General features: G+C 40.2%; 1 protein-coding gene across 1 annotated transcript; it reads right to left on the reverse strand.

Moving 5' to 3' along the window:
• Positions 1–221: 221 nt before the first annotated feature.
• klhl35 (kelch-like family member 35) lies at positions 222–24,220 on the reverse strand. The gene is made up of 7 exons (XM_060909381.1): positions 24,145–24,220; positions 16,631–17,470; positions 13,830–14,011; positions 9,209–9,327; positions 8,927–9,115; positions 1,004–1,192; positions 222–691 (listed from the first exon to the last, which is right to left on the reverse strand). The coding sequence occupies exons 1-7, from the start codon at positions 24,186–24,188 to the stop codon at positions 500–502; spliced, it is 1,755 nt and encodes a 584-aa protein (XP_060765364.1). The 5' UTR covers positions 24,189–24,220; the 3' UTR covers positions 222–499.
• Between the last annotated feature and the right edge of the window lie 1,881 nt (positions 24,221–26,101).

Below are 26,101 nucleotides of genomic sequence, written 5' to 3' on the forward strand. Positions count from 1 at the left end.
AGGGGCCAAATTGTGCTGGCTAGATGACTGGGTCTGAGCATCTCCATTTAAGTAGATTTGTAGGCATTAAAAAAATATTAGACAGTTTATTTATATCTGGTTATCTTTATTGATTTAGAATTACAGTAATTATAATCAGTTTATTTTAAACCTTAAAATAATCCTTTGACAAGTGTCAGGTTAACAATTACAAATAAAAATAAATGATAACTTCAGGGTAACATAAAAGAAATAGAATAAAAAAGGCAATGTTAACAGCAAGGCATTTTAACGGTGACAGATATAATGCATAGAGAAATACTCCTTCATAAATTCATGGTGTCACAGTTTGATATTTTCACAATTGTTAGGGATTTCCTGGAGATAATAAAATGAAATAATAATACCTATGGCTTGTTCTAGTTTTGTTATGAGCAGCAGAGCCAAAAGAATGAATTAATATAAAGTAAACGATTCAGTAGGTGACCTTGGGATTTTTGCTGAAGATAAAAAAACCACATTATTTGTAGTGTAAGTGCTGGGTGATAGTCGCACATCCGTGGTGGCTCATGTTGTGTGTTAACGGTGTCTCCTCAGTCAGCTGGCCGCTCAGTGGATCAAATGCCCATGTTCGGGCAGTCATAGCTTCACGTTCATTACAGCCACCCAAGATATACACCTTCCCATCGCAAACAGTCAGCCCACAGTTTTTCTGAAACACATAATCGGGTCAGGATGAATACATGGTGCTAATCTGTGTAAAAAAGCAGAGACGGGATAGAATACTCTGGGATGACTGAAGTCAAAGTACTGTTTATAATTCACGAATGATTTTATATCTTTATAACTCATGACTTAGTAGTATTTAGATGGAATTGAAATCAGGGCCAAAATGACTTCCTTAGTAACAAAAATGAACAGGTGATCATCTGAGCAGTACGTCAAATGTGTGTTAGAGTCTTGTGTGTGTGTGTGTATATATATATGTATATATATATATATATTTTTTTTTTTTTTCCCCTACCAATTTTATGGGAAGTTCAGCTACTTTGCTCCAGGATTTCACCTTGGGATTGTAACAGTACAGCACATCCAGCAGACCTCCAGCTACATAGATGGAGCCATTCAGTGACACTGCATTTAAGTTCTTCTCAGAGAAAGGACAGGACAACGTGTACATCCACTGATCCTTCACAGGGTCATAACACTGCACCTGGAACATACACATGCAAACAACCGCTTCTAAAATGGAACATGGCACTGAACACACACAAACACACACACACACACACACACACACACACACACGTAGCTATACATTGCACTGGATTAAAAACCAGACAGTGATGTTAATATGGATTTATCCCATGCACATTGTCAAAATCAAATCAATATTTCAATACATAGCTTACTTTTGTATACAGTGTCTTGCAAAAGTATTCATCCCCCTTGGTGTTTGTCCTATTTTGTTGCATTACAAGCTGGCATTAAAATGGATTTTTGGAGGGTTAGCACCATTTGATTTACATAACATGCCTATCACTTTAAATGTGCAAATTGTTGTTTTATTGTTATTCATAAGTCACATCAATAGTTGATAATTAGTAGATCCATCTGTGTATAATCAAAGTGTCACATGATCTGTCACATGATGTCTGTATAACTCAACCTGTTCTGGAAGGACCCTGACTCTGCAACACTACTAAGCAAGCAACATGAAAACCAAGGAGCCTCCAAATAGGTCAGAGACAAAGTTGTGGAGAAGTATAGATCAGGGTTGGGTAATAAAAAATACCCCAAACTTTGAATATCCCATGGAGCACCATTAAATCCATTATAGCAAAGATTGATGGAAAGATGGAAAGAATATGTCACCACTACAAACCTTACAAGAGAAGGCCGCCTACCAAAAGCAGGCAAGGAGGCAAGGAGGGCATTAATCAGAGATGCAACAAAGACACCAAAGATAACACTGAAGGAGCTGCAAAGATCCACAGTGGAGATGGGAGTTTCTGTTCATAGGACTACTTTAAGTCGTACACTCCACAGAGTGGGGCTTTATGGAAGAGTGGACAGAAAAAAACCATTGCTTAAAAAAATCACATTTGGAGTTTGCCCAACAGCATGTGGCAGACTCCCCAAACACACGAAAGAAGATTCTCTGGCCATATGAGACTAAAATTGATCTTTTTGGCCATCATGGGAAATGCCATGTGTGGCACAAACCCAACACCCTGAGAACACCATTCCTACAGTGAAGCATGGTGGTGGCAGCATCATGCTGTGGGAATATTTTTCATCTGCAGGGACAAGAAAGCTGATCAGGACTGAAGGAAAAATGGATGGCACTAAATACAGGGCAATTCTGGAGGAAAACCTGTTTGAGTCGGCCAGAGGTTTGAGACTGGGGTGGTGTTTACATTAGACCGTATCAGCAGATCATCAGTTTAACGTTTTTAAAACGATTCGCGTGCACACAGCAACGCCAATACACGATTCGCGTGCACACAGCAACGCCAATACACGGATATGCTAATCACATGACTAAGACGGCACATAAGTTGAAATGTGTCAGTGCGGCTCAGTGCTTCCTCCTCAGAGGCTGCGCTCCAAATCACTCCGCCCTGAACAGCGAGTGCCCTCTGGAGGGTGCGCACTCCGGCCCTGTGCAGCTCACAGAGCGCGCGAGTGAAGCACACGAGCAGTGATTCGGGACTGAGCCGCTGTGTGTGTGATCCCAGTGCATATCGGGCATGCGCAAGTCACTCACCACTGGCAAGTGGAAGGATGGCAAGCCTAAAGACAATCATAACTACACAATGGGCAGTATTTGCATCTTACCATGAACAACATTAAGAATGACAAAGCAAAGCATTATATTCATACTTTTATACTCTTTAATGAAAAACAAAAAGGTGATACAAGGCGGAAACAATAGCAGGAAGTGAAGTCCGCACCGTTTTTCAGCAGTCGCGTCACATGACCAACATGGCATGAACAACGCCAGCGAATCAGGAAGGTGGATGTCACAGTGATGTTGTCCAATGACGACGTCAGCTAGAGCTCAGTACTGCGTTTCCTCGTATCTCAATGTTTACACAGCACCGGATCAGATACGAACTGGGTTGAATACGTGGGCCCTGGCGGATTCAAGTTGTTCCGCCTGTGGAGTCGTTTCCCGACATTTTAATGTGAACGGACAGTGCATCCGCGATGAAAACGAGACCGATATGGTCAAATGTAAACACCACCTAAGACGAAGGTTCACGTTCCAGCAGGACAATGACCATAAACATACTGCTAAAGCTACACTGGAGTGGTTTAAAGGGAAACATTTAAATGTCTTGGAATGGCCTAATCAAAGCCCAGACCTCAATCCAATTGAGAATCTGTGGCATAAATTGAAGATTGCTGTACACCAACGCAATCCATCTAACTTGAAGGAGTTGGAGCAGTTCTGCAAGAGACTTGCAGCTGTAAGTGCAGCAAAAGGTGGTGCTACAAAGTACTGACTTCGGGGGGGGGGGGTGAATACCTATGCACATTCTAGATTTCTGGTTTTTCATCTTGTTGTTTGTGTCACAATAAAACAACAATTTGCAACTTTAAAGTGGTAGACATGTGTAAATCAAATGGTGCTAACCCACCAAAAATCCATTTTAATTTCAGCTTGTAATGCGACAAAACAGGACAAACACCAAGGGGAATGAATACTTTTGCAAGACACTGTAGTTTCAATCAATTAAACTCTGTCTGCATTTGTACTTCAAAAATAAGCTCTTATTAGAAAGCCTGTGCAATATTATATGATTACTCTTTGAAGCAAGAATGATGAGCCACTACAGCATGATAATTTCCTTATTACTTCCATGTGTACATATGTAAACTAGAAATGTGTACGTATAAATTGAAAACCCTTCTAAAGGGTTTGCCTATATACAGTGGTGCTTGAAAGTTTGTGAACCCTTTAGAATTTTCTACATTTCTGCATAAATATGATCTAAAACATCATCAGATTTTCACACAAGTCCTAAAAGTAGATAAAGAGAACCCAGTTAAACAAATGAGACAAAAAATATTATACTTCATCATTTATTTATTGAGGAAAATGATCCAATATTACATATCTGTGAGTGGCAAAAGTATGTGAACCTTTGCTGTCAGTATCTGGTGTGACCCCCTTGTGCAGCAATAACTGCAACTAAACGTTTCCGGTAGCTGTTGATCAGTCCTGCACACCAGCTCAGAGGAATTTTAGCCCGTTCCTCCATACAGAACAGCTTCAACTCTGGGATGTTGGTGGGTTTCCTCACATGAACTGCTCGCTTCAGGTCCTTCCACAACATTTCAATTGGATTAAGGTCAGGACTTTGACGTGGCCATTCCAAAACATTAACTTTATTCTTCTTTAACCATTCTTTGGTAGAACGACTTGTGTGCTTAGGGTCGTTGTCTTGCTGCATGACCCACCTTCTCTTGAGATTCAGTTCATGGACAGATGTCTTGAGATATTCCTTTAGAATTGGCTGGTATAATTCAGAATTCATTGTTCCATCAATGATGGCAAGCCATCCTGGCCCAGATGCAGCAAAACAGGCCCAAACCATGATGCTACCACCACCATGTTTCACAGATGGGATAAGGTTCTTATGCTGTAATGCAGTGTTTTCCTTTCTCCAAACATAACGCATCTCATTTAAACCAAAAAGTTCTATTTTGGTCTCATCTGTCCACAAAACATTTTTCCAATAGCCTTCTGGTTTGTCCACGTGATCTTTAGTAAACTGCAGATGAGCAGCAATGTTCTTTTGGAGAGCAGTGGCTTTCTCCTTGCATCCCTGCCATGCACACCATTGTTGTTCAGTGCTCTCCTGATGGTGGACTCATGAACACTAACATTAGCCAATGTGAGAGAGGCCTTCAGTTGCTTAGAAGTTACCCTGGGGTCCTTTGTGACCTCGCCGACAATTACACGCCTTGCTCTTGGAGTGATCTTTGTTAGTCAACCACTCCTGGGGAGGGTAACAATGGTCTTGAATTTCCTCCATTTGTACACAATCTGTCTGACTGTGGATTGGTGGAGTCCAAACTCTTTAGAGATGGCTTTGTAACCTTTTCCAGCCTGATGAGCATCAATAACGCTTTTTCTGAGGTCCTCAGAAATCTCCTTTGTTCATGCCATGATACACTTCCACAAGCATGTGTTGTGAAGATCAGACTTTGATAGATCCCTGTTCTTTAAATAAAACAGGGCGCCCACTCTCACCTGATTGTCATCCCATTGATTGAAAACACCTTATTCTAATTTTCACCTTCAAATTAACTGCTAATCCTAGAGGTTCACATACTTTTGCCACTCACAGATATGTAATATTGGATCATTTTCCTCAATAAATAAATGACCAAGTGTAATAATTTTGTCTCAATTGTTTAACTGGGGTCTCTTTATCTACTTTTAGGACTTGTGTGAAAATCTGATGATGTTTTAGGTTATATTTATGCAGAAACATGGAAAATTCTAAGGGGTTCACAAACTTTCAAGCACCACTGTAGGTTTCCCTTGTTAAGATATCCTTCACTGTTTGTTGATAACAAACTCCTAACATATGTATTTCAGTTCCATCTCGCAGACCATATTCCAAGTTCTATCCTGCCTTTAGTGAGGTCTGGGTGTGTGAATTGCAAGAGATACAAAATCTACTTGTTTCCATAAAGCTATTATACTATACATAAGGTAATACTACAATGACAAAGCAACAATACTCAGTATAACTAAACACTGATTCTTGCAAAATATTTCCAAAACGTTGGGACAGTAACACATTTACCACTTTATAATGTTGCCATTACTTCTCACGACACTTAAAAGAAGTTTAGGGACTGAAAACCCCAAGTGATGAAGTGTTTCAGGTGTTATTTTTGTCCCATTCTTCCTGCAAACAGATCTTAAGTTGTGCAACAGTCTAGGCTCGTCATTGTCATACTTTTCACTTCAAAATTCGCCACACGTTCTGTATTGGTGACAGAGGGAACAGGCACCCTCTTCTTCCACAGCAATGTGAAGAATGTGGTTTTGCATGGTCTTCTTGAAATTCCCTGGAAAAGATGTCGTCTTAAAGGCAGCATATGTTGCTCCAAAGTTTCACTGTGCTTTTCCGCATTAATGCTGTCATCACAAAAGTGTAAGTTACTTTTGCCAAAGGCACTGACACAACCCTATACCATGACAGAACCTGGCTTTTGAACTTGTTGCTGTTAACAGTCTGGATGGTCCTTTTCATCTTTGGTCTGGAGGACACAGTGTCTATTTCTTCCAGAAAAAAAACAACGACAACAACAACCCACAATACTGATTTGTCTGACGACAATACACATTTCCACTGTGTGATGGTCCATCCCAGATGACTCCAAGCCCAGAGAAGTTGGCAGTGCTTCTGGACACAGTTAACATAAGGCTTCCTTTTTGACCAGGAAAATTTTAACTGGTATTTGTGGATGTAACTCTTATGGATGTATTGTAATGCTTGATAAAGGTTTGCCAAAATAATCCCAAGCCCATGTGGTTATATCAGGTATAGATGAATGACGGTTCTTGATGCAGTGCCGTCTGAAGGACTGGAAATCATGGGTGTTCAGATTAGGCTTGTGCCCTTGCCCTTTACAAACAGAGATTCCTCCAAATTCCTTGAATCGTTTAATGCTATTATGCACCGTAAAGGGTGAAATATCCAAATCCCTTTGTATCTTTCTTTGAGGACCATTGTTTTCAAACATTTCAATAATTTTCTCACGCATTTATTGACAAACTGGAGAACCTCAGTCCATCTTTACTCCTTAAAGGGTAGGACTTTCCTGAATATTGATTTTGTACCAAATCATGATTACAGTCACCTGTTGACATTACCTGTTTCAAATGACATCATGATTTAATTGTTTGACTTCGTTACTAACCCTAAATTGCCCCTTCCCAACTTTTTTTTGGAATATGTTGCAGGCCTGAAACTCAGGAACAAAGGTTTTCCATATATATATACACACACACACAACCCCGATTCCAAAAAAGTTGGGACAAAGTACAAATTGTAAATAAAAACAGAATGCAATAATTTACAAATCTCAAAAACTGATATTGTATTCACAATAGAACATAGACAACATATCAAATGTCGAAAGTGAGACATTTTGAAATTTCATGCCAAATATTGGCTCATTTGAAATTTCATGACAGCAACACATCTCAAAAAAGTTGGGACAGGGGCAATAAGAGGCTGGAAAAGTTAAAGGTACAAAAAAGGAACAGCTGGAGGACCAAATTGCAACTCATTAGGTCAATTGGCAATAGGTCATTAACATGACTGGGTATAAAAAGAGCATCTTGGAGTGGCAGCGGCTCTCAGAAGTAAAGATGGGAAGAGGATCACCAATCCCCCTAATTCTGCGCCGACAAATAGTGGCACAATATCAGAAAGGAGTTCGACAGTGTTAAATTGCAAAGAGTTTGAACATATCATCATCTACAGTGCATAATATCATCAAAAGATTCAGAGAATCTGGAAGAATCTCTGTGCGTAAGGGTCAAGGCCGGAAAACCATACTGGGTGCCTGTGATCTTCAGGCCCTTAGACGGCACTGCATCACATACAGGCATGCTTCTGTATTGGAAATCACAAAATGGGCTCAGGAATATTTCCAGAGAACATTATCTGTGAACACAATTCACCATGCCATCCGCCGTTGCCAGCTAAAACTCTATAGTTCAAAGAAGAAGCCGTATCTAAACATGATCCAGAAGCGCAGACGTCTTCTCTGGGCCAAGGCTCATTTAAAATGGACTGTGGCAAAGTGGAAAACTGTTCTGTGGTCAGACGAATCAAAATTTGAAGTTCTTTATGGAAATCAGGGATGCCGTGTCATTCGGACTAAAGAGGAGAAGGACGACCCAAGTTGTTATCAGCACTCAGTTCAGAAGCCTGCATCTCTGATGGCATGGGGTTGCATTAGTGCTTGTGGCATGGGCAGCTTACAAATCTGGAAAGACACCATCAATGCTGAAAGGTATATCCAGGTTCTAGAGCAACATATGCTCCCATCCAGACGACGTCTCTTTCAGGGAAGACCTTGCATTTTCCAGCATGACAATGCCAAACCACATACTGCATCAATTACAGCATTATGGCTGCATAGAAGAAGGGTCCGGGTACTGAACTGGCCAGCCTGCAGTCCAGATCTTTCACCCATAGAAAACATTTGGCGCATCATAAAACGGAAGATACGACAAAAAAGACCTAAGACAGTTGAGCAACTAGAATCCTACATTACACAAGAATGGGTTAACATTCCTATCCCTAAACTTGAGCAACTTGTCTCCTCAGTCCCCAGACGTTTACAGACTGTTGTAAAGAGAAAAGGGGATGTCTCACAGTGGTAAACATGTCCTTGTCTCAACTTTTTTGAGATGTGGTGTTGTCATGAAATTTAATCACCTAATTTTTCTCTTTAAATGATACATTTTCTCAGTTTAAACATTTGATATGTCATCTATGTTCTATTCTGAATAAAATATGGAATTTTGAAACTTCCACATCATTGCATTCTGTTTTTATTTACAATTTGTACTTTGTCCCAACTTTTTTGGAATTGGGGTTGTATATATATATATATATATATATATATATATATATATGTTTGCCGTATATTAACAAATGAAATGAAGTTGGCCAAGCATGAAATATCTTGGGTTCATACTGTCTGCGGTGAAATACAAGTCAAAGTAAATTTAGAAATCACTGCTTTCTCTTTCATTTGCATTTTTCATACAAATTTGGATTGTCGTTAAATAATAGAAATGTTAGCCATGAAGTTTGAGACGTTTTTTTTCTGCAAGCTTTGTTAAAAAATAACCTAAGTACCTACACCTCACATGTATATACTTGGCTGAAAGTCTCACCATCTTGGTGTTGCAGTCTTCCCTCACAGCTCCACCGATTACATAAAGCTTTCCAGAGCAGCTGGCCAGAGCGGCAGAACTGACAGGCAACAACAGAGGAGCCACAGGTTTCCATTCATTCTCAAACACGCTGAAACACTCCACGCTGCTCAGCCTTTTCTGTCCATCATATCCTCCTACAGCATACAGCTGCACTCACAAACACACACATATGACAGTATAAATAAGAGTGCTGATCTGGGAAGAACACAAAGCAAGAAATGTGTGTGACACGGAGCCAACCTTTCCGCACAGAGCGGCCATCTTGTGTTGCCATCTTCCTTTCAGTAGATTACCAACAGGAACCCACTGGTTCAGCTGAGTCATGAAGCGCCACACTTGTGAGCTGTTCAGTTGCCCACCTGCATGTACACACATGACAGCAAACCCATGCGGGTCACTTCATACAAGTCTACATGTGTATACTGTAGATGAAACAGATAAGAAAAGACCAATACCACATACATACTTAAACATTATGTGAAACTATGTCAGTGGAAGCACAATAACTCAGTTGATATAAATGCCACCTTTAACCTGTAAAATTCACTTTTTTAGTTTTAATTTTTAGTTGTTTCAATCAACAATTAAGTATCTGTAAGTGCAGATGTTTTATATGTCACATCTTTTTGATAAACTTCACTGAATCTTTGCAAAAGTCTTTAAAATTCTTCTGAAAATTCATCTGTGTATTATTTCACAAAAATTACTGTCCATGTCATACTACATTCTTACTGCTATATAGACTATACAGCCAAATGTATGTGGCCACCTGACCATCAAACCCATATGTGCTTGTTGAACATCCCGTTCCCGATTTAGTCCACTTTGTTGTTATAACAACCTTCACTCTTCAGTGAAGGCTTTCCACTAGATTTTGGAGCGTGGTTGTAGGGATTTGTGATCATTCATCCACAAGAGCATTAATGAAGTCAGGCACTGATGTTGCTGAGGAGACCTGGGATGCAGTTAGTGTTCTAGTTCATCCTAAAGGTGTTCAATGGGGTTAAGATCAGGGCTCTGTACAGGTCACTCAAGTTCTTCCACACCACCTTTGGCAAACCATTTCTTCATGAAGTTCACCACTGTTTGGGGCCCTTAGTTCCAGTGAAGAGAAATAATGCTACAGCATACATGCTGGACAATTAAGTGCTTCCCATTTTGTGGCAACAGGTTCAGAAAAGCCTACATAGGACGTGTCCACAAACTCATAATATACAACCCCAATTTCAAAAAAGTTGGGATGCTGTGTAAAACAGAAATAAAAACAGAATTCAATGATTTGTAAATCCTTTTCAACTTGTATTCAGTTGAATACAATACAAAGACAAGATATTTAATGTTCAAGCTGATAAATTTTATTGGTTTTTGGTAAATATATTTTCATTCTGAATTTGATGCCTGCAACAGGTTCCCAAAAAGTTGGGACAGGGGCAACAAAAGACTGAGAAAGTTGTTGATTGCTCATAAAACACCTGTTTGGAACATTCTACAAGTAAACAGGTTAATTGGTCATTGGAAAGGCTCAGTCATTCATCAGCAAGGATGGGGCAAGGTTCACTACTTTGTGAAAAACTGCATAGGCAAATAGTCCAACAGTTTAAGAACATTGCTCAATGTGTAATTTCAAGGAATTTAGGGATTTCACCATCAAAAAAAGATTAAAAGATCAATAGATTCAGAGAATCTGGAGAAATCTCTACATGTATGGGGCAAGACCAAAAACCAACATTGAACACCCATGATCTTCAATCCCTCAGGTGGCACTGCATTAAAAAAAACCAACATGATTTGTATAAAGGATGGGCTCAGAAACACTTCAGAACACCGTTGTCGGTAAACACATGCAAGCCATAGATCAACAACATCCAGAAACTCTGCCAAATTCTCTGGGCCTGAGCTCATCTAAAATGAACTGACACAAAAAGAAAGTGTGCTGTGGTCTGACAAGTCCACATTTCAAATTGCTTTTGGAAATTATGGACATCATATCCTCCAGGCTAAAGAGGAAAAGGACCATCCAGGTTGTTGCCAGCACAAAGTTCAAAAGCCAGCATCTGTGATGGTATGGAGGTGTGTTAGTGCCCATGACATGGGTAACTTGCACATCTGTGAAAGCACAATTAATGCAATTAATTACAGTTTTTGAAGCAGCATATGCTGCCATCCAGACAATGTCTTTTTCAGGCATGTCCCTGCTTATTCTGGCAAGACAATACCAGGCCACATTCTGCACATGCATAGCCTCGTAGTAAAAGAGTGTAGGTGCTAAACTGGCCGGCCTGCCTCCCATTGAAAATGTGTGGCACATTATGAAGCATGTCAAAGACCCCAGACTGTTGGGCAATGGAAGTCGTGTATCAAGCAATAATGGGAAATTATTTCACGTTCAAATCTTCAACAATTACTGTCCTCAGTTCCCAAATGGTTACTGAGTATTGTTAAAAGAAAAGGTGATATAACACAGTAGTAAACGTGCCCCTGTTCTGACATTTTTTGGAATGTGTCTCAGGCATCAAATTCAGAATGAATGTATGTTTACAAAAAATAATAAAGGTTACCAGTTTGAACATTAAATATCTTGTCATTGTATTTTATTCAGTTGAATATAACCCAAAAAGGATTTGCACATCATTGCATTCTGTTTTTATTTACATTTTGCCTAGCTTCCCAACTTTTTTGGAAATGGACATGCACATGCACATGTACATTTAACACGGAACAATAGTAGTCTGCACACTTTTTCACTGATGCTACATTTGTGCAGACAACAAGGCTGGAAAAAGTACTGATAAATTATACAGTATTTAAGTGAAAGAATAGATAATGTGTATAGATAATCTTAATTGAAAGGATAAGCATCCAGCTATAAAATGTGCTCAGGGGAAAGTCAAAAAACTTCTACTGGTAGATGGGAATTGGCTAAATTAAGGAGAAGACCGGGAAATATAGTTAAAAAATTAAATGGCTTTTAATTTATGTCATGTTTTCATGTGAAAAGTAATTTATCTAAAACAGTTATAAACAACTACACGATTTTGCCTGAAAACATCGCTCAATCTCTGGTTAGTTTGCTGGTCATATGAATAATTAATGCTACATAGTTTGCTAATGAATTAATCAGAAGTAAAATATCACGTAAATCACCAGTATTTATCATTAGCAAGAGATTGCTGTGATTTAGCTAATTACATTAGCTATTTGAATCAGTGCTAGTCAAAGAATGCTAGGAAATAAATCTGGCTAACTCAGTTAAAAATATACAATTAATGTTCTTTTTCATTTGTTGGAGTTCATGTGTTCTAGGGAGGAAAAGGAAACAACTGATTTTATACTAGTCTTACACCAGCATATTACTGAGGTAGGGCCAGTGGTGCTCATCTATATTTTTGACAATGCAGTCCTGAAGTTTATCCATCTTCAGATGCACACAGATAGCTATAGCGCTAATGTTATTGTAGAACATGAAAATGTCACTGTAGACAAAGAACTGGCATGGTTCTCAATATTTTTTTACATTGATGATGATTAGATACTAAATTACAGTAAGTATTTTGAAGGTGTAAATAAAAAAATAGAGACATACTTAAAACTAGACGGCCTTTCAATTTCATAAAATCGGAAATTTGGTCATTGTGAGATGTTTATTTCTGTAATATCTATATATTAAAAAAACAAACAAAAAAAAAAAACAGGCCATTCTGTGGCTGGGAAGTTCTTTAATTTGAGGGGATTCCCTTGCAAATAATGTGCATGAAATCACTTGCTTCACGCAGTCAAGCAGACAGAGGAAGTCCATGTGCGCATACGCATATGCACGCTTACCTTTGTCTTCTTTTTCTTTATCTTTTGAGTTTTACGGCAGCTGACATCCAGTGTTGCATTACTGCCATCTACAGGTTTACCTTGACCGTGCACTGACAGTTCCATCATTCTGTCGCTAAACGAACAGCTGATCACACCGAGGTGCTCGCTGACCGCCGATATTTATTAGTTTGGTCCTGCATTTCCTTTCTTCGCAACATAACGTCTTTTCTTCTTGCTTTCCGTTACTGTAGTGAGTCTTTCACGTTTCATTCACATCCTCCATTTTCTCTCCTGTTTCAAATTTGTATCCCACAATGCCTTGCGCAAACAGGGAAAGCCCACCACGTGATTCATGATATGGTATCTTATATTGCGTCATGGTGAAGCAAGAAAAAATAGCAGAAAATTTAGGGCCACATGGCTCTAAATACATTAATTGTTTTTTTTTCATCTCATCTCATTATCTCTAGCCGCTTTATCCTTCTACAGGGTCGCAGGCAAGCTGGAGCCTATCCCAGCTGACTACGGGCGAAAGGCGGGGTACACCCTGGACAAGTCGCCAGGTCATCACAGGGCTGACACATAGACACAGACAACCATTCACACTCACATTCACACCTACGGTCAATTTAGAGTCACCAGTTAACCTAACCTGCATGTCTTTGGACTGTGGGGGAAACCGGAGTACCCAGAGGAAACCCACGCGGACACGGGGAGAACATGCAAACTCCACACAGAAAGGCCCTCGCCGGCCCCGGGGCTCAAACCCAGACCTTCTTGCTGTGAGGCGACAGCGCTAACCACTACACCACCGTGCCGCCCAGAACATGCAAACTCCACACAGAAAGGCCCTCGCCGGCCACGGGGCTCGAACCCAGACCTTCTTGCTGTGAGGTGACAGCGCTAACCACTACACCACCATGCCGCCCATCCAACATAGTCAACATCTGAAATTAGCAAGTAAATTTTGAACGTGGTCAAAATGGAAAATAATTACATAGGCAGATTTACTACAGCTAGTAAATTGGGCAAAGTGGGAAAGATTCATATAGCATACCTGATAAATAAATGTCATTGTGAAGTTCACAGACAGCAAATTCGTATTTGAATCCTGGCACGCTGGCTGAAATGAGCCATTTCCCTGAGGTGGAGTCCAGCTTCTCAGTGCTGGAGAATCTTAAAATCCCGTTTCTGTCACAACCTCTGATAACCACAATCACCTCAGCCCAGCCAGACTGCCTATATATCACAGAGAGAGAGAGAGAGAGTGCTCAGCACACATTAGTTCACCTACAGCAGTGCTTGAAAGTTTGTGAACCCTTTAGAATTTTCTATATTTCTGCATAAATATGACCTAAAACATCATCAGATTTTCACACAAGTCCTAAAAGTAAAGAGAACCCAGTCAAACAAATGAGTCAAAAATATTATACTTAATAATTTATTTATTGAGGAAAATGATCCAATATTACATATCTGTGAGTGGCAAAAGTATGTGAACCTCTAGGATTAGCAGTTAATTTGAAGGTGAAATTAGAATCAGGTGTTTTCAATCAATGGGATGACAATCAGGTGTGAGTGGGTACCCTGTTTTATTTAAAGAACAGGGATCTATCAAAGTCTGATCTTCCCAACACTTTTGTGGAAGTGTATCATGGCATAAACAAAGGAGATTTCTGAGGGCCTCAGAAAAAGCGCTGTTGATGCTCATCAGGCTGGAAAAGGTTACAAAACCATCTCTAAAGAGTTTGGACTCCATCAATCCACAGTCAGACAGATTGTGTACAAATGGAGGAAATTCAAGACCATTGTTACCCTCCCCAGGAGTGGTCGACCAACAAAGATCACTCCAAGAGCAAGGCATGTAATAGTCGGCTAGGTTACAAAGGTCCCCAGGGTAACTTCTAAGCAACTGAAGGCCTCTCTCACATTGGCTAATGTTAATGTTCATGAGTTCATCATCAGGAGAACACTGAACAACAATGGTGTGCATGGCAGGGTTACAAGGAGAAAGCCACTAGTCTCCAAAAAGAACATTGCTGCTCATCTGCAGTTTGCTAAAGATCACGTGGACAAGCCAGAAGGCTACTGGAAAAATGTATTGTGGCTGGATGAGACCAAAATAGAACTTTTGGTTTAAATGAGAAGTGTTATGTTTGGAGAAAGGAAAACACTGCATTCAAGCATAAGAACCTTATCCCATCTGTGAAACATGGTGGTGGTTGTAACATGGTTTGGGCCTGTTTTGCTGCATCTGGGCCAGGACGGCTTGCCATCATTGATGGAACAATGAATTCTGAATTATACCAGCGAATTCTAAAGGAAAATGTCAGGACATCTGTCCATGAACTGAATCTCAAGAGAAGGTGGGTCATGCAGCAAGACAACGACCCTAAGCACACAAGTCGTTCTACCAAAGAATGGTTAAAGAAGAATAAAGTTAATGTTTTGGAATGGCCAAGTCAAAGTCCTGACCTTAATCCAATCAAAATGTTGTGGAAGGACCTGAAGCGAGCAGTTCATGGGAGGAAACCCACCAACATCCCAGAGTTGAAGCTGTTCCATATGGAGGAATGGGTTAAAATTCTTCCAAGCCGGTGTGCAGGACTGATCAACAGTTACCGGAAACATTTAGTTGCAGTTATTGCTGCACAAGGGGGGTCACACCAGATAGTGAAAGCAAAGCTTCACATACTTTTACCACTCACAGATATGTAATATTGTATCATTTTCCTCAATAAATAAATTACCAAGTATAATATTTTTGTCTCATTTGTTTAAGTGGGTTCTCTTTATCTACTTTTAGGACTTGTGTGAAAATCTGATGATGTTGTAGGTCATCTCATCTCATTATCTCTAGCCGCTTTATCCTGTTCTACAGGGTCACAGGCAAGCTGGAGCCTATCCCAGCTGACTACGGGCGAAAGGCGGGGTACACCCTGGACAAGTCACCAGGTCATCACAGGGCTGACACATAGACACAGACAACCATTCACACTCACATTCACACCTACGGTCAATTTAGAAATCACCAGTTAACCTAACCTGCATGTCTTTGGACTGTAGGGGAAACCGGAGCACCCAGAGGAAACCCACGCGGACATGGGGAGAACATACAAACTCCACACAGAAAGGCCCTCGCTGGCCATGGGGCTCAAACCCGGACCTTCTTGCTGTGAGGTGACAGCATTAACCACTACACCACCGTGCCGCTGTTTTAGGTCATATTTATATATAAATATAGAAAATTCTAAAGGGTTCACAAACTTTCAAGCACCACTGTAAATTACATCCAGACCCTGTTTGGATGTCCAACTCTCTTATAAATTGTGAATATTATTTTTCATGAGACAAATATGTGTACATGCAGGGCTCCTATACAATATAATTTAAATGCACATAAGATGGCTCTGTCTTTATGGTTTTGCCATTTTTAGTCCTTAGTTTCAGTTTAACAAAAATAAACGTTAATTAAACTTGCAACATTGCTAAAATGCCATAGCTAGCAACAGACGTATCTAGCGTTCTCATATCTGTGATCTCTCCTTTTCGCCTGTTGGAAACTTTTGCACATATTCTTTGAGCATGAAGAAGGAAATTTGAGTCTTCAAGCTCACCTGATAGACACGGGCGTAAGTGTAAACTTTGCAAAAGCAAGAAAAGTGCAGGATCAACAAGACAGTGATACCAGAAGAAATCATGTTCACTGATTAAACTATTGGTCTGGAGTTTTGCCAGTATAATAGCAGCATAGTTGCCTTCAAGTAAAAACATCTGTTGTGACCATTTATGACTAAACCTAGATCCTGATAGGGAACCAACTGAGTACTATCACCCCACTCTTGTGATTTGACTGACCTTCTTGGTTTGGTTCTCTCCGAGCTGATCTCTCTGCCATATGTGCGATAAAGTCTCGCCTCCTGTAAAAGCTTCCTGCAGTCATAGGAATCCTGGATGAGTTCATCAGCCTCCAGCATGTTGGTAAAGAACACAGGGTCGAGCAAGGGCAATCGAAGCCTCTCCAGTAACTTTCCTAGAGCTGCTTTGCGCTGGCTGGCCTGGTGGTGCACCCATAACAGTGCTGCCTCCACCAGGACTTCCTCCTGCACCTGTAGCTTTTCAGAATCCAAAAGGTCCAGCACTCTCTCCACTGGCAGCTCAAGGAACTCATCCTGCTTGGCAACAATGTCAAAGTTCTGATACAGCAGATTCTCGCACTGTTCCAGCAGCAGCTGCAGCGAATAGTGCTTGGCAAATTCCATCAGCCCCAGGCAGTTCGAGTGAGACACGCACTTCTCCAGGAAGTCCACACAGGCTCTTGACAGTGCAGGCACATCCAGCAGGTCAGCAGCTTGAAAAATGATCTCCACATTCTCTTCCTGGAGGTGAGCCCGACCTTCATATATGAAGTTGAGCAAGTGCTCTAGGGCGACTTCTGAGACCTCCTTCAGCTGCACCACAGACTGACTGCTCTCACGCAACTGGCCCATAAACATGCTGCGGAAGTAATGACTGGAGGCACACAGCACTGCACGGTGACAGGGAAATTCTTGTTCCGCTACCTGCAGGACAACATCAGTGAAGGTGCCATTTTTCCTGAAGAAATTCAGGGCCTGAAGAATGTGCTCAGGTTGGTACGAGCTGGTGCTGAAGCTCGCCTCCAGGTTGACATCAGTCCCAAAACCCATGAATGGAGATCTGAAAATATATAATAAATATGTTTTTGGTTTTTGTTCACCTCATGTCTTGTTCCATATATAAAAAAAGCTATAAAGTGTGTTCATTACAGAAGGCAAAATGTGTTATGGGTATTCACTACCCCAAGGTTCATTTGGACACCAAGATATTGCATTGCATTGTGAGATTCCACATTTTCCAATTTGTTTTCAGACATGGTTATAATGCATATGTAAATGGTAAAAGAAACAAAATAGTGCATTATATAGTGCAGGGGTTTTCAAAGTGTGGGAGAGTCAGCCCCCCCTCAGAGAGCAAATAAACAACAGCGCCCCCCCACCACAATTTTTGTTGTTGCTATACTTAATGTTCCATTCGTATTTAAAAAAAATGGTTGTTGTACACATTTTTATTTTTCTTCTTTTACACATTTTAAACATCTGTGCTTTTTGAAAAATATTTTTTACACATTTAAAACATATGAGCTTTATTAAAACATCTTTTTTACACATTTTAAACACCTGTGCTTTTTTAAAAACATCTATTTTTTTTTACACATTTTAAACATCTGTGCTTTTTTAAAACATCTTTTTTTTACACATTTTAAACATCTGTGCTTTTTAAAACATCTTTTTCACACATTTTAAACATTTGTGCTTTTTTAAAACATCTTTTTTTAAACACATTTTAAACATCTGTGCTTTTTTTTTAAACATCTTGTTTTACACATTTTAAACATCTCATAGCATCGTTAGCTAGCACCTCTTGGCAGACAACACACTGTGGCAGTGGAGTATCTTCAGATCCAGTCCATGAAAATCCAAACTTTAAATAATCGTGGTCATACTTCCTTCTTTTTTTGCTTGGCCCAGACTCTGTCTCCTCACTCACTGTAGCTTTAGGTACTAAAAATCGATCCATTTTGTCTCTGGCAAAGGCTAGCTGAAGTTCGCTAAATGTCCGCAATAGTAACTTATTCTGGTTTATTTTTCCTCACATTGCGCCCCCCCGAAGAACTCTGGTGCCCCCTAGGGGAGGCGCGCCCCACACTTTGAAAAGCCCTGATATAGTGAATAGGGTGCAATTTAGAAAAAAAAACCCAGTGGATTTGTTGGCTCGGTAATCTACCACCCCTATGCTTTGCATTTAATTGTCAATATAACCCACTTTAATCAGGAGCAGATCAACTCACTGCATTGCCAACTCACTGCACACAAACTCAGTGCACTTCAAATCAACTCACAACACAACACGCCAACTCACTGCACAGCAACATGTTAACTCCCAACACATAATGCCAACTGTAGAGGCTTGTTCTTAGTGAGACCTTGAGAAAAGTGCTATAGCTTACACTGACGAAGTCTCTGACCCAAGGTAACTGTTTCCACTCTTAGTGTCCATGTGCCTGGCAATAAATCCACTCAAAACGTCTTGAAAGTTGAACTTTAATCCTCGGTTTAACAATTACAAAGGTTCTAAGATGCAGAGAGTCAGTGAGTCAGTGAGTCAGGTAAGAAAAACTGTTCGCTTCCACGGCTTCTCGAGATCTGCCTTGAGAAAGCGGGAGATCGTTCTAGTTCTAATTCTTCACATATGAATTCTTAAGAAGCGTGAGACAGTTCTAATTCTTCACATATGAATTCTTAAGAAGCGTGAGACAGTTCTAATTCTTCACATATGAATTCTAATTCTAATTCTAATTCTTCTAACCTTGCCACATGTTATTCATCATTTTAATCATGAAATAAATTACTTATATGAAATTACACACTCAAATGAAATTATTTATACCTTTTAACATAAATTGTAATTCACGTCTATATGAATTCTACTTTGGCCGCTACACCAACTCACAGCACAACATGTCAACTCAGTGGTGAACATCCATCCATCCATTTTCTTCTGCTTATCCAAAGTCGGATTGCGGTGGCAGCAGGGTATCCCAGGCGTTCCTCTCCCCAGCAATGCTTTCCAGTTCCTCCTAGGTGATCCTAAGGCACTCCCAGGCCAGATGAGATATATAATCTCTCCAGCATGTTCTGGGTCTACCCCGAAGTCTCCTCCCAGTTGGATGTGCCCAGAAAACCTCCAAAGGAAGACGCCCAGGAGGTATCCTAATCAGATGAGCCCGAACCTCAGCTGACTCCTTTCAACATGAAGGAGCAGTGGCTCTATTCCAAGATCTCTCCGGATGTCTGAGCTCCTCACCCTGTCTCTAAGGGTGAGCCCAGCCACCCTATGGAGAAAGCTCATTTCAGCTGCTTGTATCCGCAATCTTATCCTTTCGGTCACTACCCAAAGCTCATGACCATAGGTGAGGGTTGGAACATAGATTGACTGGTAAATTGAGAGCTTTGCCTTCCGGCTCAGCTTCCTCTTCAAGTGAAGTGGTGAAGAGGGAGCTGAGCCAGTAGTGAATAGTAAATTGAAAATCAAGAGTTGTTTACAAATCAACATGTTTTACTGAAAATGCATGTTACAAATGCATCACACTGTCACAAAAATATCACAGTATAATAGTTGTTTCAAATAGCTTGACTATTGAACTACACTGTAAGAGTTAGGGTTGGATCTGTGAAGTGTGTGTTTGTGTCCATTTTATATTATTATTATTTCCTGGCCATGGACCCAAAATTTCAATGTTTTGTTCCCCAAACCACTTAGTTACCACTTTTTGCACCTAAATCAACCATTTATCAGATCATCAAGAACTTCAAGGAGAGAGGTTCAATTGCTGTGAAGAAGGCTTCAGGGCACCCAAAAAAGTTCAGCAAGTGCCAGGACCATCTCCTAAAGAGGATTCAGTTATGAGATTGGGGCATCACCAGTGCAGATCTTGCTCAGGAATGGCAGCAGGCAGGTGTGAGTGCATCTGCATGCACAGTGAGGCGAAGACGGAGGATGGCCTGGTGTCAAGAAGGGTAGCAAAGAAGCCACTTCTCTTCAAGAAAAACATCAAGGACAGACTGACATTCTGCAGGAAGTATAGGGATTGGAATGCAGAGGACTGGGGTAAAGTTATTTTCTCTGATGAAGCCCCCTTCAAACTGTTTGGGACATCTGGAAAAATGATTGTCTGGAGAAGAAAAGGTGAGTGCTACCATGAGTCCTGTGTCATGCCAACAGTAAAGCATCCTGAGACTATTCATGTTTGGGGTTGCTTCTCATCCAAGGGAGTGGGCTCACTCACAATTTTGCCTAAGAACACTGCCATGAATAAAAAATGGTATCAAAACATCCTCCAAGAGCAACTTCTCCCAATGATCCAGGAGCAATTTAGTGTTGAACAATGCTTTTTCCAACATGATGGAGCACCATGTCACAAGGCAAAAGTGATAACTAAGTGGCTCAGGGAACAAAACATTGAAATTTTAGGTCCATGGTCAGGAACCTCCCCAGGTCTTAATCACATCGAGAACCTGTGGTCAATCCTTAAAAAGCAGACAAACAAACAAAAACCCAAAAATTGTGATAAACTCCAAGCGCCGATTATGCAAGAATGGGTCACCATCAGTCAGGATTTGGCCCAGAAGCTGATATCCAGCATGCCAGGGCGAATTGCAGGAGTCTTGAAAAAGAAGGATCAACACTGTAAATATTGACTCTGTGCATAAACTTGATGTATGTGTCAATAAAAGCCTTTGAAACTTATGAAATGCTTATAATTTTACTTCAGTATACCATAGAAACATCTGACAAAAAGATCTAAAAACACTGAAGCAGCAAACTTTGTGAAAATCAAAATTTGTGTCAGTCTCAAAACTTTTGGCCACGACTGTATATATTTACACTACACACACACACACACACACACACACACACACACACACACACACACACACATGTACATCGGCGTCTCCAGACCCATTTTACTGGGGCACATGCCCCAGTATATATCTGCTGTGCCCCAGTAAAATTTCCTGATCACATTTCAGAAACAGTAATGTCTTTAGCACTGCTGAATAACCGTATATGACCGATGCATCCAAATCGCACCCATTCGTCTCTATTAAATTGCTGGCGGAACACTCATCACACAATTAACACACATATATCATGTGAAACCACACGACTTGAGCTTCCCAATGGTGCTACCCACTAGTTGCTGTGATAAATGGCTCGTGATAAAATTAACATCAATGAATTCACATCAAATTTAATCATATTCTGCATACAGCTCTGCGTCCATCTCCACACCTGTTCTTATCAGTGCAATACTTCACTAACTCCTGAGTTTACACGACAAACCATAAATCAAAATAAACAGCCATCCCTCCCGTTTCAGATGGTATAAAGTATTCATCTGGGCCTTTTGCCTTTCTCAAGTAATCTGGTTTTGAAATTACAGCAACAGCAAATTACAGCAACAATTTCTCTCCAACTTCAGACTGATATTCTAATATCACTTACATTATGTAGTTATGGGCGGCATGGTGGTGTAGTGGTTAGCACTGTCGCCTCACAGCAAGAAGGTCTGGGTTCGAGCCCAGTGGCCGGCAAGGGCCTTTCTGTGTGGAGTTTGGATGTTCTCCCCGTGTCCGCGTGGGTTTCCTCCGGGTGCTCCGGTTTCCCCCACAGTCCAAAGACATGCAGGTTAGGTTAACTGGTGACTCTAAATTGACCGTAGGTGTGAATGTGAGTGTGAATGGTTGTCTGTGTCTATGTGTCAGCCCTGTGATGACCTGGAGACTTGTCCAGGGTGTACCCCGCCTTTCGCCCGTAGTCAGCTGGGATAGGTTCCAGCTTGCCTGCGACCCTGTAGAACAGGATAAAGCGGCTAGAGATGATGAGATGAGATGAGACATTCTGTGCATCTGTGCGCGTCGATGTGAACGTCTGGAACGTGCATGCAGCCAAGCATGTGAAATTGGAGAAGGACGGTACAGTGACACCATGCAAGTTCACACAGCAAAAGGATATATTTTTAAGTGAAGCTGTATGTCTTATACCATATATAAACATTGCTGAATTCCCTTTGCAGATGGACATCAGGAAATTCTTCATCCAAAACAGAGGCAGGAAGCAAAGCAGTAAGGAGAGAAAGGTGGAGGGAGGTGATCTAGCTGTACTTTAACATTATCATCATTTAGCTATATGCACTGTCAGGTGGCAAAAGTGATGGAAGTTGGAGATGATTTATGACTGTCAACCTTCAGTAAGTTCAATGCATTGTAAAAAGTAATTAGTTCGAATCTACAGAATCCCATAGCACTCAAAACACACAGTTGTGGTCAGAAATTTACACACAGTGACATGAATGTTATGGCAATATTTGGGCTTTCAGTAATTTATTTGAACTGTTCTTTTTCTGTGCCAGAATGACTGTACAGCATACATCTGTAATAAAAAAAAATCCACTAGAATTTGGTGCAAAAGTTGTAATTTTCTTTGGGTTTTCTGAAATCAACACAGGGTCAAAAATTTACATATGCTCACTTAGATTATTAATTCAGAGGCGCTAAAACTTCCAAAATGTCTCTTATCTTGCCAAGGCCGAGGTATCTTAACTTCCTTTTAGTGATCATGATTGACTACAGCAGATAGCTTCTCTGTGCCTTCATAAAAAGGGTTTGTTCACAGCACTCATTGGATTGACCAAAACACAATACAATGGGAAACTCCAAGGAGCTCAGTGCAGATCTCAGAAAGAGGATTGCAGATGTACACAACTCCAGAATGTCTCTTGGAGCCATTTCTAAACAACTGCAAATTCCAAGATCAGTTCAAACAATTGCATGCAAGTTATTGTGAGGCGTAATCACTTTGCCAAGCCACTGTGGTTCAAGAAAACCCAAACTGTCACCCTCAGCTGAAAGGAAATTGGTTTGGATGGTCAGGAACAACCTGGGAACCACCATGGCACAGCCCTGCCATGAACTGGAAGCTGATGGATCATTGTCTACAGTTCAGATCACCATGGACTAAGAGACTGCTATCCAAGAAATAATCCCCTGCTCCAAAATTGACACCTTCAAGCTTAACTAAAGTTTGAAGCTGACCACACGGACAAAGAAAAAAGCCTTCTGGAAAAAGGCTGTATGGTCAGATAAGACACAAATTGAGTTGTTTGGCCACAATGACCACCATGTACAGAGGAACACTGTACCAGCTGGTAGTGGTGATAGGATCATCATGCTCTGGGGCTGTTTTGCTGCCATTGGAACTGGTTCATTGCACAAAGTGGATGGAATAATGAAGAAGGATGACTACCTCAGAATTCTTCAGCATAAACCATCAGAAACTTGAACACGACTTGAGACTTACAACAGGACAATGAACCCAAACACGCATCAGAGCTGATTGTGGAGGATAAAGCAGGCTAACATTAAGCTTAAAACAAGTTCAGACTTCAACTCTATTGAGAAAAATAAATAAATAAATATATATATATATATATATATATATATATATATATATATATATATATATATATATATATATATATATATATATATATAAAAGCTTTTTATAAATAAAGCATTGAAGCCAAAGACAACAGAATAAACACTGATTATGAATATGAATGCAAAACATTTCAATGACAATTTTCTTGGCCATATTCCAGTTACACAGATATTCTTATTCCATAGAAGTCTATGGAAGTACTTCTATATAATATATAAACATTGTTTAGAAGGTTCTGTTTCTGTTATGCCAAATTAAAAAAAAAAAAAAAACTATGATATTCAACTCACCTTGCTGAAATGCTGTACCCAAGCCTGAACTCGATGCCAGTCATCAGAATTTGGACAGAAATTAATTTAGTGCTCCTTTCAGTGTGTACAAGCTGCCCGATGTAAATTCTGCTGTGCTTGTTTTGTTTCTTGAGCTACACATAAGGAGGGATGGCCAACAAGCAGCTTGTGGGAGGGATACAGAAAAGACAGTGTTGAGCCAACTTCTGTTTATATTCCCTCTGTTCCTGTTTATGATTATACCCCCTCACGATTTTTTTTCTATGTGACAACATCAAATTTAAATATATTAGACTGGGATTTTTTATATGACTCTTAACATAAAATTAACAAAAAATTTGTGCCCTAAGAATTATTTAAAAACTTTAAAAAACTCTAAACGCTACTTTATTAAAAGTGTTCACAGCCCAGAGACAATAATTCATGCATTGTCACTAATATATATATATATATATATATATATATATATATATATATACATATATATATATATATATATATATATATATATATATACATATATATATATATATATATATATATATATATATATATATATATATATATATATATATATATACACACACACACACAGTGGTGCTTGAAGTTTGTGGACCCTTTAGAATTTTCTATATTTCTGCATAAATATGATCTAAAACATCATCAGATTTTCACACAAGTTCTAAAAGTAGATAAAGAGAATCCAGTTAAACAAATGAGACAAAAATATTATACTTGGTCATTTATTTATTGAGGAAAATGAACCAATATTACATATCTGTGAGTGGCAAAAGTATGTGAACCTTTGCTTTCAGTATCTGGTGTGACCCCCTTGTGCAGCAATAACTGCAACTAAACGTTTCCAGTAACTGTTGATCAGTCCTGCACACCGGCTTGGAGGAATTTTAACCCATTCCTCTGTGCAGAACAGCTTCAACTCTGGGATGTTGGTGGGTTCCCTCACATAAACTCTTCGCTTCAGGTCCTTCCACAACATCTCAATTGGATTAAGGTCAGGACTTTGGCTTGGCCATTCCAAAACATCAACTTTATTCTTCTTTAACCATTCTTTGGTAGAACGACTTGCGTGCTTAGGGTCGTTGTCTTGCTGCATGACCCACCTTCTCTTGAGATTCAGTTCATGGACAGATGTCCTGACATTTTCCTTTAGAATTTGCTCGTATAATTCAGAATTCATTGTTCCGTCAATGATGGCAAGCTGTCCTGGCCCAGATGCAGCAAAACAGGCCCAAACCATGATACTACCACCACCATGTTTCACAGATGGGATAAGGTTCTTATGCTGGAATGCAGTGTTTTCCTTTCTCCAAACATAATGCTTCTCATTTAAACCAAAAAGTTCTATTTTGGTCTCATCCAGCCACAATACATTTTCCCAGTAGCCTTCTGGCTTGTCCACATGATCTTTAGCAAACTGCAGACGAGCAGCAATGTTCTTTTTGGAGAGCAGTGGCTTTCTCCTTGTAACCCTGCCATGCACACCATTGTTGTTCAGTGTTCTCCTGATGATGGACTCATGAACATTAACATTAGCCAATGTGAGAGAGGCCTTCAGTTGCTTAGACGTTACCCTGGGGTCCTTTGTGACCTTGCCGACTATTACATGCCTTGCTCTTGGAGTGATCTTTGTTGGTCGACCACTTCTGGGGAGGGTGACAATGCTCTTGAATTTCTTCCATTTGTACACAATCTGTCTGACTGTGGATTGGTGGAGTCCAAACTCTTTAGAGATGGTTTTGTAACCTTTTCCAGCCTGATGGTCATCAACAGCGCTTTTTCTGAGGTCCTCAGAAACCGCCTTTGTTCGTGCCAGTGGCGTGCACAGACTTTTTGAAGGGCACATATAGCACGTCCTCACCACTGTAGAGGGCACTTTAGACACGTTTTATATGTTATACAAATGGCACATTATATAGCCTTAAAACAGACTAACTAG

This window comes from Neoarius graeffei, chromosome 25 (assembly GCF_027579695.1).
Source record: "Neoarius graeffei isolate fNeoGra1 chromosome 25, fNeoGra1.pri, whole genome shotgun sequence".
NCBI lineage: Eukaryota > Metazoa > Chordata > Actinopteri > Siluriformes > Ariidae > Neoarius > Neoarius graeffei.